Below are 19,074 nucleotides of genomic sequence, written 5' to 3' on the forward strand. Positions count from 1 at the left end.
CGAACTAAATCAAAACAAATCTGTTTATTCATTTGTTACTTAATCTTTACAAACATTGCACCAAGTATCATCCAACCCTCTGCCTAAAATTTGCATATTCCTAAAAAGGCAATATTTAGTAATGTCTTTCTTTATCACTCTCTCTCACACACACACACAGATACACACACACAAACACACAGTGTCACTGCTTTCCACTGCCTCCAGTACAGAAATCATTCATTAAATAGTTACAGCATTGCAAGTTCAACAACCCCACAGATTGTTTCAGGTTGAAAACAGCTGTACAGTAAATGGGTCTGACATCTACCTGCTGTCAGAATCAGCTCTCAAAGATATAAATACAAAGAACTCATTAATGACTGGTGGTTTCATGATCATCTACACAATATTATTAGTGTTTGTGACAGCTGAAAAAGGACTATAAATAATAAAACAAACAAAAAATAATCAAGTACAGTAGGAAAGACAATCCCTAATCAGCTGGTCCCATTAGACTGTTCCTCTGTTTCTTTAGACAATCATGCTTAAAAAAAACATCTTACATCACTTGATGCTTTTGTAGGAAACAGGTTAAAACCTTTGAAAAGGGTTAAAACCATTTAAGAGAGAATCCACAAATAGTACAAGCTCAACTAATAAAAGAAAATACTGTTTTAAATTTGAAAAGATTTGGGTCATGTTACTGACCGTACAGTGCTGTAAGGGGGAAAACTAAAACAAAACTGTAGTGTGTACACACTTTAATCTACACTGTAGTTCATAATTTCCCCTCCAAATGGGTATGCACCTTAAGATAACAGGTATGTGGTTTATTTGAAGGCTATTTTTAGATTTAAAGAAGCTTACCTAAAAATAACCTGCTCTACTTTCTCCCTCTTTTAGTCTCTTTGAGAGTTCTCTATTAAGGCTCCTGAGTGGCTTGCTAGCCCGCCAGAATCATCCGTCTCAGTCCGCCGGTCCTCAGTACGTCTCTGAGTCCGAGTCGTTCAGTTCGTCGTCTGCAGAAATGGAGGACAGCGGCCGCTCGGGCCTGCAGTACGAGGCGTGGTCAGGCCGCAGAGCGGGCGGGGTATCAAAGGCGACGCCTTTGGAGACGTGGTTTGAGGTGGGGTGGTGGTTGATGACCGTCTGAGTGAGGGACAGGGTGGGTAAGGCCGCTATCGTGACCATGGGGGAGGTGGGCATCATCGAGTTGAGGATGAGAGCCAAGCAGTCGGCGACATCCCGGTTTGGAGCACAAGCCAAAGCTGGGGTGTAACCTGAGCGTATAAGAAACAAGGGAGGGGAAAAAAAAAGACCGGTCGTAAGTCACACCTAGATGAAAGTCTAATTATTGTGTGTCCTGAAACATTGGGAGGAAAGCTGACCGTTTTCATCCACCGCTAACACACTGGCTCCTTTCCCCAACAGCTCCTGGACAACGACCGTTAGTCCCATTCTGGCTGCTACGTGCAGCGGCCTGTGGAGGAAGGGTCACACCGTTAAAGGATTATCCAGCCACAGCTCAGGCGTGTGCTTCCGTGACGAACCACATACGTCTGGAGCGCAGCATTTGTGCAGTTGATGAGGTTCTTGTCGCTGATCTTCTCCAGAATCAACAAGGCACTCGTTTCGTGACCCTGAAAGGAGCGAAGAGCAACACAAGTGATTAACGGCGACGATAAAAAGATTCAAAAACGAATAACTTTCACACGTCTGATGTATCTTTACGGCTTCGGCTTCGTATGGCTTCCTCTCCCACATTTACGCGGGTTTAGCATTGTTTAAGCCAACGTGCACGCGCCGCCATGCCAGCTTGTGCATTTTTCCAAAACTTTTAGGGAGTGGAGAAAAGTAAAACCAGCTGTGCGTGTTCCTCCATCTGTTGCTCAGCCTTAGGTGTGCAGGAAATAAACAACCCCACTACTGGGAAACTTTAAATAAACAGAGCATATCTGTGGGTCAGTAGATTTACTGATGCATGACAACTTACTGACTACCAGGTTTCCTGTCACTGCACAGGTTTTCAGCAAGTATCACTAACTTTGTGCTCTGCTCATGGTGCCGATTGCCTAACCGCTTTTTCCTTTTGTGGTCTGAACATTTATACCACAAAAATGCAGAAAATCCCACTCGTTTTGTTATGGAGTTTATTCACAAGTAATGAATGGTTGTTACCTTACTACAAGCTAGATGCAGAGCCGTGTTCTTGTTGGTGTCCTGCAGAGACAGGTCTGCTTTACCGCTGCTCACCAGCACCTCTGTGACGCGTGAAAGAAGAGAATTACATGCAAGCGGGCTCTAAAGGGTTTCAGTTCCGTCTTCTGCGCGGGGTCTGTAAGTGAACTCACCCACGGCGTTCGTCTGCCCGTTCAGAGCTGCCATCATCAGTGGTGTCGTGTGTGTTTGTGTGTCGACAACATTGGCCTGAGCGCCGTGGCTCAGAAGAAGGGAGACGCACTCCACGTGGTCAGAAAAGGCCGCAGCGTGAAGCGGGGTCCTGCAGCAACAAACACGTTTTGAAACAAATCGACTTACACGGAACGTTTTTTTTTTTTTATGAATAACACCCATTATCTCTCACCTTCCTTTGGAGTCAGCGGTGTTGACGATACTTTCACCCAGGGAGTCAATTAGCATCTCAGCCACCCCCTCGTTATCGTTCATGCTGAAACACAACAACTCTGTCACACACACACCATATCTACCTGCGTATCGTCACTCACGGTACAAAGAGCTGATGCCTTACACAGCGCAGTGCAGCGGGCTGAACGAGTTGCCCTTAATGTTCCTGCACACCTCGTGATCCAACAACACCTCCACACATGCATCGTAACCTGACAGGGCAGGCAGAAGAGCAGAAGTTTACAGTTTAGTTTCGGCTTCACGCAGAGCAAAAGATGCCGGCTCGTTCGTCAGCGTGTCGTGCCGTGTTCCGGTACCGTTGTAGCAGGCCCAGTGCAGCGGTGTGTAGCCCTGGTTGTCTGTGAGGTGCGTGTGCGTGAGAGAAGAGCTGGCACTTTGCAGGAGGGTACTTAATATACCAACGTGACCACAAGCTGATGCCAGGTGCAGCGGCGTGCGGCCCCGGATGTCCTTCACACACACGCTGACCCCACGCTGGAGTAAAGCCTCCGCACACTCCTCCTGACCGACCACAGCCTGCGTAAAATACAACATCAAAAATGATTACAATGCATACAAAATTTACAGAACAAACAAACAAAAAAATGTCCGTTAAAATCCAATAAATGCCTCTAAGTCACAAAATGCTGCCATTAAACTGCGATGTTAGTGAAAGGGTTACTCTCACCCCGCGGTGCAGTGCTGTCCGGCCCCAGCGGTCCTGAGTCTCCACACAGGCTCCTTGACTGAGCAAAGAGTACACACACTCTGTGTGTCCGCTCAGCACTGCCAGCATCAGAGGAGTCCTGAGCACATTGGGGAAATATGGCCTAACTCAGTAAGATTTATTTATCAGCTAATGCTACTTGGAGATATATCTATAAACATATTAGTGGGATTATAGCATCTGGCTGAAGTCATTTCTGCACACACTCACTGTCCGTTGGTGTCTTGTGCGTCCACGTTAATGTGTTGGTTGTTGTGGCTCAGAAGCAGGTGAAGGCACTCTGTGTGGCCATTCATAGCTGCAGCAGACAAACACAAATACACACATTTCATCTTAGGTGTTTGTTTTCTGCAGAAGTAGCACATTTTCTGTGCGTTTAAAGAAAGCGTCCTTTGCTTAGGCCCGTCTCCGTGTGTGTACCTGCAGCATGTAAGGCCGTCTTTTTGTGTATATAGTCACGGGCCATCGGGGAGGCGCTGTGATGCAGCAACAGCGACGCACATTCCTGATGCCCCCTTGAGCAAGCCAGGCCGAGCGGGGTGCGTCCGTCTGGGCTGCGCACGTCCACATCCAACAGGGACGACAAGAGAACCTCTAATGCTCCACAGTGTCCGTGGTAAGCCTGGATACGAGAAAAAACACCACGTCGTCAAACAAACTTTTATTTTAAAAGGTGACGGTATAACACAATCTAATATAAAGACAGGCATCTTGGTTGTGAGAGGCACATGAAGATAAATCCAAGCACTCTTTTAGAACTTCAAACTCACCGCCAGATGGAGTGGACTGAGCGAGGCCTGGGTCTCCGAGTCTCTCAAGATGTCTGTTCCTGGTGTCTCCAGTAACTGACCCACAAATGACACATTATTCATGCTGGATCGAGATTTTCACATTTGTCAAGCCATGGGCTCAACAGCACAGAAGTTAACCACAGTCTCTGCTCCATGAGCTTTAAATGTGGTTCAAGTCATGAATAGCAGGTGTGCAGCGGATTAAAGAAGTACTCATACTAATGTCAGGTGTAAACAGGACCATAGGAGCATCACCTTCTTTACAGCTGGGAACTACAATCCAACAGAAGGAGCTACTAACTGTAGAAGCTCAAAGGTTTACTGAAAAGTCTTACCGCATCGAGAGGTCTCACACTTGCGATCTACAAGAAACAAACATTTTTTATGATTTCGTGACAATTCTTCTTCAGGGAATTTTAAATAACCATTTTCAGTGACCGTAAAAACCTGTCCTCACCAGCTCCAGGCAGAACGTGCGTCCGTACGCTGAGGCGTAGTGCACCGCACTGTAACCCTGTTTGTCTCTCACCCCCGGGTCGGCGTCGTTCCTCAACAGGTACTCCACACACCTGACAACGACCGAGACGTTTACAGGTTTTCTCCTCCCCCCCTTCGTTTAACACCGAAGCAAGAGATGTGCGCGTGACGGAGATTAAACACGAAGACGAGCTTACTTTCCGTCTGTGTCAGCTGCGGCGGCGTAGTGTAAGGGGCTGCAGCCTCTCTGGTCCACCTCGTTAACACTTGCCCCGGAGCCCACCAACGCAAACACGCACTGGTAGTTGCAGTTGGCTGATGCATAGTGTAGTGGAGCCCTGGGAGGGAGGGACACAGTTTAACACTTTCTATCTCTTACTAGCAGCAATGTTGGTGCAGTTCTTCTTCTGACCTTTGAGCTTACCTTCCAAAGTTGTCCTTCCTGTTAAAGTCGGCTCCTATGTTCAACAGCAAGTTCAGACACTCCAGGTTCCTGTTTGGAGAGCGCATATTGAAAACTCATCAATTCAAGAGTCGTGTGTTATTTAAGAGTCAGGAGAATATTGTGGAACATTTTTGCTCATGACACGTTCAACCTAGATATGCTTTCAGACTGTACAAAAACTATGTAAGACATAAAGGAGGGTGTAATGGGAATGCAAAGTGCTTCAATGATTCTCTGCTGCATGTAAGTTAAAGCTGTGTTTAAGTGTTAGAATAAAAAAGTACAGAAGCATGTATGGCACCATGTTTTAGTGAAGGAGCACTCCTTATCTTATAGAGCTCTGGGGTGTAGGAAGCAGTTACCTGATCCCTACACCCATTGGGAGACCCCTCCTCATCCTACGGAAAGTTATGGAGTGTGTTGAGCAGGGTATTAAAAGAGGGGGGGGTCTTTTGTTCTGTGGTCAGACTCCCTCTGCTGACTCACCTCAGCTCAGTGATTCTCAGCTATATAGCTTAAATAAATTATCCTAAGACAAAACTCTTTGTTTTCCTCTTTGTTAAAGAAAATTCCACAAGGGCAAGGCATGAAACAGCAGTAAACAGCACAGCAAGAGAGAATATTCACCCTCCAGCTGCAGCGGCATGGAGACAGGTCCTTCCGAAGTCATCAGGGTTGTCTATGACAAACCCTGCACAAATATGCAATCAGCATCAATCTGTACGTCAACCAGGTGTTTCCACAGCAGAGATGGTGTCAGTGTGAACGTACCTGAGGACAGCAGCTTCCTGCAACAATCTGAGAAGCCGCTGAGAGCTGCCAGGTGTAGAGGCAACATCCCATGAATGCCCCTCCTTTAAAAAAGGCAAAGGCAAGCCATTACAGGTCGAACTAATAAGGTCATGAGAGCTTATAAAATTTTGAACGAACCCAAGTGTTTAATCGCAGTTTAATTTACATTTATACGTTTTATAACTAAAGCAGAGAAGAGGGAAAAGCCACAGATGGTGAAATGTCACGTCTTACTGACTTGACAGTGTTGGCTCCGTGTTTTATGAGTGCTGTGATGATGAGCTCATGGCCATAGCGGGCAGCGATGTGAAGGGCAGTGTTTCTGCTTTTGTCTTCACAGTCAATGTCAGCTCCTGCAATACGAACAAAAAAGGTATTTGAGGATTTTTTCCATAAAAAAAGAGCACAAAGAAACTAAATTAATAATAAAAAAAGAAAAACAGCTTTTAATGAAACATACAGAACAGCACATTCACAATCGCTACTCTTGACATGCAAACTAATTTCAAACCAGGCATGAAACGGACAGCACGCTGGTTAGGAGGAGGAGGAGGAGGGGTCACACCGTTTTGAATGAGGGTCTGGGAGCAGGAGAACCTTCCATGTGTAGCTGCCATGTGAAGGGGAGTCTTCCCGTCCTTACTCTGAACAGACGGATCAGATGAGCAGAGAGAGGAAAAAGGTCAGCAGCTGATCAAATGTGAGTAAAACTACAGAAACTTAATACGAACAAAAGCTAAGCTAGACCCCCTTGTGGTCCATCTTCGCTAACACAATCCCCGAGCAGCTTGCTGCCTCAGGGAGTCACCTCCCTCCTCTAACATCCATATGGCCTTGCATCTTGAGGCTGTGGAAAACCTAATATCAGTTTCCATCACACCCACCAAAGTGTTAAGCAAACAGATTTCAGCTTCCTGGTAAGTCCTGAGCACGATACACGATCATAAGAGCTGGGGACACAATTTATTTATTTATTTTATTTTTTTATCATTTATACGGTCTGTGAGTGAACACACTCCAGTTATATTAAAGCAAAACAAATGCTGCTTCTCAGGTACGTTTAAGCGACACGTGGACGCACCTTCAGGTTGATGTGCGCTCCGTGGGCCAGCAGCAGCTCCTGGCACAGAGCACCTTGGCGTGAGGAAGAGGCAAAGTGGAGTGGAGAAAACCCCCTCTCGTTCGGCTGAAGTAAGAGACCAAATAACCCAGTTAAAAAGAAACTTGTGCAGCAAATTAACCTGGGACCGTTAGCGATGAATGCTGACCTGGTTGACGTTAGCTCCTGCTTCGATGAGCTCACTGACCACCACGTCTTGTCCGTTATAACACGCTAAATGGAGAGGCGTGTTGCCATAGGCATTAACCTCATTCACCTACGAAGAGAGGAACAATCTTGTTTTTTTTCCTTTGACAACACGTTAAAAACGTATTTATATGTGAAATTTAGTTAAGTACTTACATTACTTAAGCTTAAGGAAACATGCACTTGATTTTAAAGCTATTGGTCATGCACATGTGTGTTTGTCAGTACTGACGTGGACACCCAGGCTGAGCAGGTAGTGAACTGTGCTGCTCATCCCACTGGAGGCCGCTGCATGAAGGGGTGTGTAGGCCTTCTTGTCCTTACAGTCGACCTCGGCCCCGCTGCCGACCAGCAACTTCACCACTTCCAGATGACCTGACGCAGAGAGGAAACAGATTAAGACAAGTGCTCCTCATTTTAAAAATACGAAATATGTTGTCCTATCTGTAAAAATGGCGACTGCAGCTCTAAATCACAGCAATCTCACCCATGTAGGCTGCCCAGTGGATGGCTCTCCTGTCCTTCTTGTCAAAAGCATTAATGTTGGCTCCTCTGGACAGCAGCAACTTCACCATCTAACACAGATTACTTGGAATAAATAAGCGCTGAAGTACTAAATCCATTTGCGTAAAAGTTAGGAATATGCCTGAACTTTAAGTTAGTCTGGATACTTGCTGTTATAATAATTTTCATTAGTTTCTGTACCATTTTGTGGTTATTTTAAACAAAACTTGAGTTTGATGCCAGGAACGCAGACAAAAAAAGTTCAAAGAAAGGAAGGAATGACAACTTAAAAATTAAATAAATGCACAAGTTAACGCTCTTCTGGATGATTTTAAGATCAGGTGATAATTTGGTGATGGATTTGGGTATAAAAGGTGCCCCCAGCCATGCCTTAAACCTTTTTTACAAATCAGAAACCAGAAAAGTAACATCATGCTGTTTTTATGCAAATAGGTAACTGTATATTAATGAACCTTACAACCGTTTTATATTTTTTTAAAAAGCAGGTTTGTATGTGTTATTTGTGCATTCAGGAAAAAACGAACAAACCTCTACATGTCCACTGAAGGCAGCATGGTGCAGGGCGGTGCGTCCCGCCCGGTCGGATACATTGACGTTGCTCAGAAGCGGAGCCAAAGCCTCGGCGCAGCGAACCGCCTTGTTGCTTGCCGCCACGTGCAGCGGCGTCTGCCAGTTTTTGTCCCGAGCGTTCACGTCCGCACTGTGCTTTAACAATACCGCCACCGCATCCTGAACAGAAAGTAAGCCCGGGTCAGGCTGTGCAGACAGCAGAGTACACCGGGGAACAGTTCTGTCTGCCCCAACGACGCGCACGCCAGGGTTTGCAGGTGGCTGCAAGGGTGCCTAGAATTGTTTCGCTATTCTTAGAGGGCTGTCGTGCTGAAAATAGACCTAAGAAAGTGAAAGAGCATGAGCGGCCGTGTTAGTTTGGGCACAGTGCCCGGGACGAAGAACAATGCACGAACAGATGTTGACGGTTTATTAAACGACAAAAGATGCCGCTCAATTAAATGTCTGCATGTGTGCTTTAAGATTCAGCATCACTGGGAAGGAGTTGAATTTTTCAAATCAACTTGTGGCTTCTCTGAAGCATGAAGGTCAAAGGAAGACTTGGCACTTTTCCACATTTTATTTTTTGTGTTGGATAATCCAAAAAAAACCACGTTACCTCACTACAGGAAGCCACCGCTCGATGAAGAGGAGTCAACCACTTGTTATCTTTGGCATTAACTCGAGCTCCTTGAATAAAAAAAAGAGACAAATTCAGACATGTCAACAATACCAAACACTTTCTCATTAATGTTATTTTATTCATAGATTCTTCAGCTTGTTCATCTGTGTCTCAAAGAGATGACTTTCAGATATGATGAGAAATCCTAATCATTCCAAATATTTATGTAAAAAATAAACATGGTTCCGAAACTAAGAGGAAAAATAAGTCCATTAATGTAAAGATTATTCACATTTTACAGGCAAAGGTGAGCCAACAGTGCCTGGAAGGCACAAAATTTTCATAACCCTCTTTGGCATAGCCTTGGGTGTTAAAATAGCCTCGAGGCCGCACCTGTTGCTCACTCTTCACAACACTAAAAAACACTCAACGCGTTCTCGTGCTCGCACATACGCCATCACTCTGCTCCTGTGTTACGCCAGCTTGAAACCCTCCTCGTGATGTGCTTGGACCATTTTAAAGAGCCCAAAAAGACCCCCCCCCCACGTTAGATGACTGATAAATACGAGGAAATGTCACCAGTTGCTGGTGAGCAAGTTGACCAAAGTAAATATGAAGAGTCATGTAAAAATGAAAAATATTAGATTTTCTCAAGGAATAGAAGAAAAAGTGCAGAGCTGCATCAAAAAATACAAGGAATGTTATGCTGCGCTTAAAGTTCAATATAGATTTTTTTTAAATGTGTAACTAATCTTGCTTTTAATTTAATTTCACCCTCAAGAATGTTAATGGCACAGCATTTCCACTGAGGCGCATTGACTAGCAATAATTAAATTATTTACTTCTTTAGATTAAACGCCGAGCGTTTCTTGAAGGAATGCAGAATCGCCTGACACCTTTCATGCCAAAGTTTTAGGCTAAGATCATCTGACGTTGAGAAATGAAGGACTTGTAGTCATTTCGCTCTGTTAGCACTTGGAGTATGTGTTGAGAGTGACTCTCAGCTACTACCACACCAAACTTTAACACAATATCTGTAAAATTCATCGAATTATAGTTATTTTTGTGTAGACTAAGGTCGATTAGCTGTGTTGGCCAACTTGAATTAGGTGGACTCAAAATGTTAACCAGCTGTAGATTCTGAGAACATAAATTAGGGACTGTAATATGTAAAAAAAAAAAAAAAAGAATCATAAGTTTAATGAATGCGGACAATAAGTCAGCTAAAAACAAAACAATAACTAAAGGTGAAAGGTGGAAAGGTAAGATGGCTGATGGATTGTAACGATGAAAGCATGTTTACCTGAAAGGATGAGCAGCTCGATAATCTCAGCGTCCCCCAGGTACGCTGCGGCATGAAGAGGCGTTCGCTTCTCGTTGTCCTGCGAGGACATTACGACACAAAGTGACAACTTAAAGCATGACCACCGCCTCCCGTTTTCAGACAAACACGGGTCACACACAAATCATCCGCCGTGAGAGCAAAATCTATCGACTTTACTGCTGCAGACCACAGGAAACGTGAGATCAGAGCCCCGAGGAGACGGATATCTGGAGTCTCTTCACCTTTGTTCCTCGCTGCACTCCATCACGTCAGCACAGCCTGCTGCATCACCCTCACCTCTCTCTCTATTAGAGTGCAGCGGAGAGCAATCAGCAAAGTGGGGCTATAAACAAACGTCATGTGACCGCGAGGAGCCTGGGCCAGTGCTGCTGACTCCAGGGAGACTCGGTGTGATGACCCCAGCAGTCCTGACCCACAGAGACGCAGGAGCTCGGGGAAGAGCAACGAATGGAGCAGAATGGAGTCTACGCTGAGAAAATGTTTACATGAAGATCAAAAACCCACAGAGAGAAGGCCACGGGAGGTGAAAAACAACGTCCTGTAACATCTGAAAAGCTGGCGTAATAAACGGCTGCCTGAATAAGATTAGATGGCAAATCTGCCAAAACGTTACCCAGTCATCTGAACTCAACTCACTGAGGCTCCCTTTGTTGCTGTTTGTGTGCCATCAGAACAACAAAAACTTACAATAAAATACTCTCTGAAAACAGAAATCGATCAAAAATCTTCAGCCAAACAGTTCAGATGAATGTGAGGCGAGAAAAGTGTGAATTACCTGAACGTTGACATCCTCCTTCTTGAAAATAAGGGAGCGAACTTCATCTGGGTCCACGTTAAAGATGGCTCTTAGCAGAGATGGCTTGGAAGACACACATAAAAACATCTTTACTTCCATGATGACAGCTGTACCATCAGTCACAGTTAGAAGAGTCACAGATGGGACCGTTCCCACTCGAAGCGGCTCTAATTCCAGGCTGGGACAGAGCCACAGAGCCACACGTGGCTGCATATATATATATATATATATATATATATATCACCTCTTTGTTTATCAAAGCCGAAGCCGCAGGAAACGGCACGTAAACACGTGCATTATACACAAACGATTACAGAAAGGTTTGTGCCTGTCTGTGAGGGGTTAAAGCTGAACTCTCTCTGCCACGTAAGGCCAGAACAGCTGATTTGAATGTAAAACAACTATGTAAAATGTGCTGAACGTGGGAAAAAAATTATATATATATTAACGTTTCAACATCTCAGAAGCATTTGGACAAAATGTGAAGTTCTTGAATGGACAGTAAAAAGAAATTAGGAGGAAGAAATTGCTGTGGAAGTGAACAAAAACACCCTGGAGACACAGATCAGTCAGTATTTCTCATCTTGGTTCTTGTGCCGAAATAAAAACATCTGGTATGAGATGGAAGTACTGCCACGTAACACGAGGAATGTGTGAAACGTGTTCCTCTGCAGTCGTGACAACCCTTTAAGATACAGGTGGAAAAGCGAAGTGAAGACTTGCTCAAATCAAACACATATTCAAATTGAAAGAAAAAGGGAAGTACAGCTATTTTAAGCTCAGGATTTAACTACAGACGCTGGCTTTAAAATACAGCAGGTGTTTTTGTACTCAAGGTTAGTTTGTTGTTACCAGACGTAATATTTCTAAGTGATAACAACACTAACTTTACAAATACAACTAAAACAGACCGCAAGTGAACGTTTACCTCCTCTTTACATTTTTTTCAACTTTAACAAATGATCATTAAAAGAAAATATTGTAATTGTTACCCTTTTTTTTTAAAACGGGCTGAAACAATATCGAAAATTAACCAAAAACCTAGCAAAACAAAAGGATTGTTGACATGATTGTGCAGATTTTTTAGTTCCCCGAGAGTCTTCAAATTGCAGAGGTCTTTTGAAATCCACAATGTTGCAATTTTTCTCCTTTAGAATACATTAACTCTACGAAACACAATGATTCATTGATAAACTTTTCCCACTTATAGACCGTTTGTCCAGAAAGGACTGAAAAAAAGAGGAATGTAAAGTTACATTCAATATAGAGCGTATATAGTTAGTTAATAGTTAGCAGGAGCAGATGTGTGATTAGCACCCTGACGTCAACCTTGTCGTGCAGCTTGACTTTTTGTTGTCCCACAATTACTCACTTGTTTTGGCTAAAAAGGAGCGTCTAGTATGTCAGCATCAATCTCATACCTTTGAAACAAATGGCTAAAACAAAGACGGAGAAGCTACAAAGGTCCTGCCGTGAGAGCTAGCACACCTTCTCCTTTCTCGAAGCTGCGCCCAGAAAATGAAAAGAGCTTTTAGTCACTTCCAGCAGGTAATCTTGTCCTTTATTCATCCATCCCTGGAGACTACAAAAACCAGGCTTTGCTGATAAGCTCCACAAATCAGGAGTCTTCTCATATGCCTTGACTACACTTGTTATTTTTAGTGCTGGATGACAGGTGTTGCCAGTCCATTGTAGTTTTATGCAACCAGACATGCTTCAGTACAAGTTTAGACTTTAGACCGAACAAAACCCCAGTTAATGCTGTTATTTGCATTAAAACTGCAGATACACCTCACATGTGGCAAACCCTCCATTAAATGAAAACAGAAACGCTCGTTTAAAAACAGCAGAGAGCTAAGTAGAGGCGTCCCTCTCACCTTGTCATCCTGAGCAGCAGCCTTTCTAGAGGCATGATGAGATCTGCGGTCAAGAGATGATTTGGGCAGAGGCGGAGGGGATGAAGAACACGGCTCATCCTCCTCCACCTCCTCCAACACCACGATACACACTCGACTGGCCCGTTCCGACCGCATCAGGAACAGACGCTCGCACGGAATCAGTCACGCACATACGCGCTCACACACACATAGATACACCGTGTTCCTTTTCACATGTGTGCGCAATCCTATAGCGTAAAGGTCAGCGAAGCAGCCCGTAAAAAGTGGTTTTCCCCACGTAAACAAACACTGCACATCTTCACGTAAAATCCAAAGAGAGATCCAGCTCTGTCCTCTATCTGTCAGTGTCGCTCTGCAGCTCGTCTCCTCTCCTCTCTCCCTCTCTCTCTAACCCACACTCACACTGTCTGTAGCGGAGACAGCAGGGAATTCCTCTGCGTAATGGTGGCGGTAAGAGGCATGCGGCAGAATGAGCCTGGGCTGCCCAGCGGCACAACAGGAAGCTACATATCCTCGGCGCTGAAGCTGCAGCTGGGAACGCGCACGGTCCCTGCGATCAGCTCGGATGGGGCAACGGCACCCAGCATGTGTGTGTGTGTGTGTGTGTGGGAACGCATCGCTCGTTTCAGACAGACTGCTGACTCTTTCATAAACGGAGGAGAGGAGGGGGAGGGGACTGAGCGAGAAAGCGAAAGAGGGAGACAGTGGGAGACGTAACTGCAGGCAGGTATCTAGAGCCATAAGGAACACAAAGAAATGTAAAGATAAACAAAAGCTAACAGAGAAACTGAATTAAGTCAAGAGTGGGAAACTAACAAAAATGTACAGTATGGGCTTTATTCTGACGGGAAATTGTAATCAGTACACTTACTAGTTGATACTTATCTATAAATTTATAAGAAAAGTGAAGCTCTGATGATTGGTTTGTACACACTTGTCCAAGACTTATTTTTCTCTGTCCAGCAAACAACAGCTCATTTGTTGAGCACTTTCCAACTGTCTGGGTATCATATGATTCATCTGACATTTTTGTTTTATGGATTTAGTCCTAGTCAAGCAGAGCTCAGACGTTTGTTATTGTACACTAAAGCAAGATGTCAAGAACTGAAAGGCTCCTTTATATTTAAGGACATCTAAAAAGCTTTAACCAACACAGTGTGGTTTATTAAAAAAATAAATAAAAAAATGTGCAGTTCTAAGAAATATTCAGGATTTAAAAGAAGAAGTGGTCTTTCCTTCAAAGTGATATACGTTTAAATAAAAATGGATATCAGGTAATTGCAGGTCCGTGTCTGTGTCCTGTCCCGTCTTTGGCGGAACATGGCAAAACTTCAAAAGTTCCCATCTCATTAGAAAACTGGAACAAACTGGCTTTGCCAGAGAATGTGAGGGTAGCTAACAAGACCAGTCTGTGCGTGCACGACGGTGTGTGTGTGTGTCTCCGGCTCCTTCACATTCAGCACAGATCCTAAAAGGAGCAATCTTGCCAGGCCACACAACCCCATTAACTCAGAGGGAGGAACAGCGCAACGGAGGGCAAATGAAAGGGAGAATCGGTTCCATTCTGCAGCTCTAAACTTTGAGTCAAATAGCCTCGCCATTTAGAGACTTAATTAAAAAAATAAGAGACTTAATATGAAGCCCAGGCTGGGACCCTTCTGTTGCAACGTCAATATCACATTACAATTTTGCATCAGTGGCTCAAACGAAGGCGTTGTGTTTGGCAAAGCGAAAGGCTCAACTGACTGTTTTTTGTATCTCACCGACGAGTACCAGGGATGCTTTCAGCAGCATTACTAACCCGTAGTGACAGTCTGTCAACAAAAACTGAGAAAACAATGTTTCGCTGTTGTTTGCACCAAGTAAATCCGGTTTTAGAGCTTGATTCATATATTAACTGAGACAAAAAGATAAGAAAAAAAAAAGCGGGTATACATAATCTCAACAAGGCAATGTAAATAAAAAAACAATCTACTCTCGGACAACGTCACACGAAGCCTGACGTGACTGCAGGTCCGTGTGTGAGTGAACGTTTGCAGGGTTGGACTGACCTCTGCTCTGACCGAGCGACAGGATGCAGTGGTGTGTGTGAGTGTAACGTAATCCCAGAACAGAAGCACAAAAGCCTGCACGTGTCAGCCAGCGTGCATGTGTGCTGGCACACTTACAGTCCTCCCACAGACTGGAGCGATGAAGCTTTAAAGGTAATTTCTACCAAAGCTTTGCAACACTTCGTAGGAAAAGTATACTTATAAATTGTCACAAAACATATTTAACTTTTTCATGAAATGTACAACTTATATAATCAGCCTGTTTACCAAAACTATTGCATGAAGTGCAGCATGAAGAATGAACACATGACCAATAAGTGCTGCCGTTTCCTTACGCTTTTCTGCTGTCGTTCATGTTGTTTCCCACTTGGACAACTATATTTCAAGTGTACTTTAAATAGATGTGACATCGATGTAACACCAATAAAATATCCAAAGACAGTATTCTTTATGGCTAAGGGTCGTGTGGCTGAGACATGGACAACAAACATTTAATCGGCCCCAAACAAGCTGAGATAAAATCACTGTGTATTTACATTATAACGATATTTGTTAAAAAGATCCTTATCTCTCCTTACACTAGCATGATTCTAAGCAACAGGACGCCCTCTAGAGGCCAAACAACTAAAAGGCTTTGCCAAAAGTCAGAGAAGTTTCTGTCTCCAGTTCAGCCTCAATGAATGCAACTATTTTTGTCCTTTTGTCCGTTTTCTATCAGTAAGCAGCACGGAGAACAATGAAGAATAGAGAGTGGGGCTCTAATCACAAACGCTCTTCCGTCTCCCTGACTGAAAGCTGGACAGTTCAGGAACACAGCTGCACGATCAGTGACACGTTTTCAATCAAACTCAAAAAAGCTACAAAAATAAAATTATTATTACAGATTTTAAAGGCAGTGGTAAAACAACACTACAGGACCTCTAAGTCACTGATGTTACAGTTTTTATATTAAATGATTAAAATACTGTAATGAACAACTAATAAGTCATTTAGTTTGCAAAGTATAAACAAGTATATACAGTAACCAGTTCTGGGAAGCTCAAAGTAGTTTGTAACTAATAATAATAATAATATAAATTATATATATATATTATACTCCACTGAGCAAGAAGCAGACATTTTCTTCAATTTCAATTATTTAAAAAAATAATAAAGCTATCATTATATATTTATTTAAGAAATATAAACTTGTCATTTAAATATAGGGTAACAATGCAAATGATTAAATACAAATTACTGATCAAATTTTCAGTTGGAATGTCAGCTATTCGTCAGGGGAAAAAAGCAGAATAATCACTTTAAACTGATGAACAGACTTCTAACTAACCCAATATTTCACATTATTATAATGTTTTTATCTAATTTTTGTCTAAAACTACCCTATAAAGTGCAACTGTGGCTCATCAATTCAGTTACATGATACCTGGGTATTAAAATTACAACCTCTTATTTTGATTTAAATTCCCAATGAACACAAGACTCATTTGATTGTTTGCATAAAAGATAATTTCTGGATAAGAACTGTGGTTGAAAGTGTTAAAAAAAAGTTTATCCTGAACTAGTTTCAATGACATAGTAGTTTTCCATATATATTGATAGGTATTACCGAAATGCAGGTACGCACTCAGTGTAAACACAGCACCCTGCTGGAAGCCAAGGGTGGCCATAGTCTGCGCAGGTAAACATACGTAGAATTGGACAAGCGTAGAGTCGAGGAGAAGACGTTGAGGTGGAAATATATTCTGCTGCTAAACACGAAAGAAAGGGGCCACAAACTTTACTCAACAAATCTGAGGGTAATACGCAAAAATAAATCAGAATCGTCAGACTTCTTTGTCTCAAACGGCTCTTCTGTGGACGTCAACGTTGTCGACCTATTTTCAGTCATTTAGCCGTTTCCGGAGTAAACAAACACAAGCGTACAGACGCCAAACCTTCAGAAATTTTGAACATAAGGACACTTTAAGCATCGACACGAGGAAACAAACTGCGCTGGTTTCATTTTGACCCTTCTTCAGTTCATTGCAATGATAAGTACCTTAAATTGAAGCGCAAAAACTAAAGCAGGTGCGTCACGTTTTGTTTCACTTAAAACTAAATGAATCCACCTGGAGCTGTGCAACAAAAACGGAAAAATTAGCACAAGCAAATCGCAACGCGTGAACTGATGAGCCAAAAAATATAAATAAAATAACGGAAAGGGTACTTTTAGGTTGTGCCGTGGTTCGAGCAACTAAAAGAAGAGCTCATATCTGTGTGCGTGCACCACCTGAGGACCTGCGGGCCTTTGGAGGACACTGATCCTCTGGATCAGGCGTGGTCAATCCTGGTCCTCGAGGGCCACTATCCTGCACGTTTTACTTGTCTCTCTGCTTCGACACACCTGATTTGAATCAATGGGTGATTAACAGGCTTCTGCAGAACATGAAGAGGTGATTTAAGCACTGAATCAGGTGTGTTGGAGCAGAGAAACAAGTAAAACGTGCAGGATGGTGGCACCAGAAGGACCAGGGCTGCCTGCCTGTCCCCTGCTCTGGCTCGTGTCTGAGTGAAAGGCAGCTGCAGACCTCAGATCAGCTCAGCACCACCTGCTACTTCAGCCTGACAGCCTTTCTCGTGGGCTGCAACAGGTGACTGGACGTGGAGCCGCAGCAGGGAGACAGCTGGCAGAGCGAGACCCGGAACCGACCTGTTGTCGGCCCGTTTCTGACCCGAGTCGAGCCTAATGGGACTTGGCGTGAGCGATGAGCACAAATAAGGCAGCAGAAGCAGGGGAAGTTAGCCACCCTGAAAAAACAACAACAACAACAAAAAATACATATCCACAAAGCTGTGTTCATCTGTGCATCACCACTACAAAGAAAAACTGCAATAAATAAAAACGTGTCCAAATATATATTAAAGAAATTGTCAAACAGAACAACAAGTGACATGTTAGCATGCTTGCTAATTTTGTTTACTTTTGCCGCTAGCTAGTTAGCTAACGTCACATTTAAGACCCCAACAGGGACGCAACATTAGCTTAGCCTTCAGTTAGGGGTTGTGTTACGGTGGAAAAAACTAACAAAAAACATTATAAATATAAACAAATGTGGCTGTTAGCGAACCTGGGCTAGCACTGAAATGGACGTGACGAGATGCTGACCAAAACGAGCAGATCCGCGAACCGAACTATTGTTCGTCGGTCCTCTGCGAGCCGAAACGACGGTTCGCTTCGGCTAACCCGATGTTAGCTCGGACGCCTAACATAACCTCACCTGGTCTTGTATCTTCAGCACAGCCATGTCCCGAGGAGTGCGGCGAGACGAGCGAAACAAACTGCGGACGAGCAGCCCCGGAGTTACTGTAACATAACTACCCGTGGGGGGGTGGGGGGGCTAAAAAAAGAGCGGAGGAGCGGAGGAGCTCACCCCCCACCACCACCGCTTCCTGTCAGGAGGAGTAAACTCACCACATTACAGGAGACGGGCTGAGGAGCAGCAGGACCGGGCAAGACGGGGAACTGCGAGTCGATTGCTCCATCTTTTCACCTCCGTGTAGCCTCGGGGTCAACATACTTGTCTCGTTACTTCATTTCCCGCAGCACGCCCTGCATGCTCCAGATTATGCAGCTCATACTCGATCAAACTCATAGCATGCCCCAAAAAATACAAATATACCATCTACCCGAGATACATTAATACACAGAACACTTTAAAATGACCCAAAACTACATACCAGGCACATTATATCCGAATAAAGCCCTAGCTAAATCATCTAAAGCAGGTCTACTCAACAGGTGGCCCGCGGGCCGAGTGTGGCCCTTTGTTAAATGTGTGTGGCCCCCTTTCACAAAGCTGTGAGAATCCCACACTGAGGGTTAGAAATAAAAAGATCATTTCTAAAGACATACTTGTTAGAAAACTAATTTAAAGGTAGATTAGGAAGATTAGATGCTGTTTTAGTTACCGGGATCACTAGATGGTGATTGATTACAGCAGAAGATTGCTTGTGCCAGCACAGGTCACATGTCCATCCATCCATCCATCCATCCATCCATCTATCTTCTTCCGCTTATCCAGGGTCGGGTCACGGGGGCAGCAGCCTAAGCAGGGAGACCCAGACTTCCCTCTCCCCAGCCACTTGGGCCAGCTCCTCCGGGGG

General features: G+C 43.9%; 1 protein-coding gene across 3 annotated transcripts; it reads right to left on the reverse strand.

The window, feature by feature from the left end:
* Nucleotides 1-5: 5 nt before the first annotated feature.
* LOC108240440 (serine/threonine-protein phosphatase 6 regulatory ankyrin repeat subunit A) lies at nt 6-18,338 on the reverse strand. Of its 3 annotated transcripts, none has more exons than XM_017423927.3 (29): nt 18,189-18,338; nt 10,962-11,045; nt 10,145-10,223; nt 8,839-8,909; nt 8,199-8,399; nt 7,633-7,720; nt 7,378-7,520; nt 7,108-7,215; nt 6,921-7,025; nt 6,405-6,483; nt 6,078-6,192; nt 5,819-5,901; nt 5,675-5,738; nt 5,027-5,095; nt 4,800-4,940; nt 4,583-4,694; nt 4,461-4,487; nt 4,105-4,179; nt 3,755-3,956; nt 3,545-3,632; nt 3,296-3,413; nt 2,925-3,144; nt 2,732-2,819; nt 2,567-2,650; nt 2,334-2,482; nt 2,161-2,243; nt 1,540-1,622; nt 1,371-1,462; nt 6-1,262 (listed from the first exon to the last, which is right to left on the reverse strand). In XM_017423927.3, the coding sequence occupies exons 1-29, from the start codon at nt 18,213-18,215 to the stop codon at nt 964-966; spliced, it is 3,177 nt and encodes a 1,058-aa protein (XP_017279416.1). In that variant the 5' UTR covers nt 18,216-18,338; the 3' UTR covers nt 6-963. The 3 variants fall into 3 exon arrangements, with proteins under 3 accessions (XP_017279416.1, XP_037831563.1, XP_017279407.1); XM_037975635.1 differs by lacking the exon at nt 18,189-18,338 and adding an exon at nt 13,283-14,768; XM_017423918.3 differs by lacking the exon at nt 18,189-18,338 and adding an exon at nt 12,860-13,015 and having other exon boundaries at nt 964-1,262.
* Nucleotides 18,339-19,074: the final 736 nt, after the last annotated feature.

The sequence above is a fragment of the Kryptolebias marmoratus genome, linkage group LG5 (assembly GCF_001649575.2).
Source record: "Kryptolebias marmoratus isolate JLee-2015 linkage group LG5, ASM164957v2, whole genome shotgun sequence".
NCBI lineage: Eukaryota > Metazoa > Chordata > Actinopteri > Cyprinodontiformes > Rivulidae > Kryptolebias > Kryptolebias marmoratus.

Coding starts and splice junctions, on each gene's coding strand:
- LOC108240440 (XM_037975635.1), bottom strand. CDS start 13,621: ATGGCTCTAGATACCTGCCTGCAGTTACGTCTCCCACTGTCTCCCTCT. Junction 7,721..8,198: donor CCTTCAGTGGACATGTAGAG/GTTTGTTCGTTT, acceptor AATCTGTGTTAG/ATGGTGAAGTTGCTGCTGTC. Junction 5,739..5,818: donor CAGGAAGCTGCTGTCCTCAG/GTACGTTCACAC, acceptor ATATTTGTGCAG/GGTTTGTCATAGACAACCCT.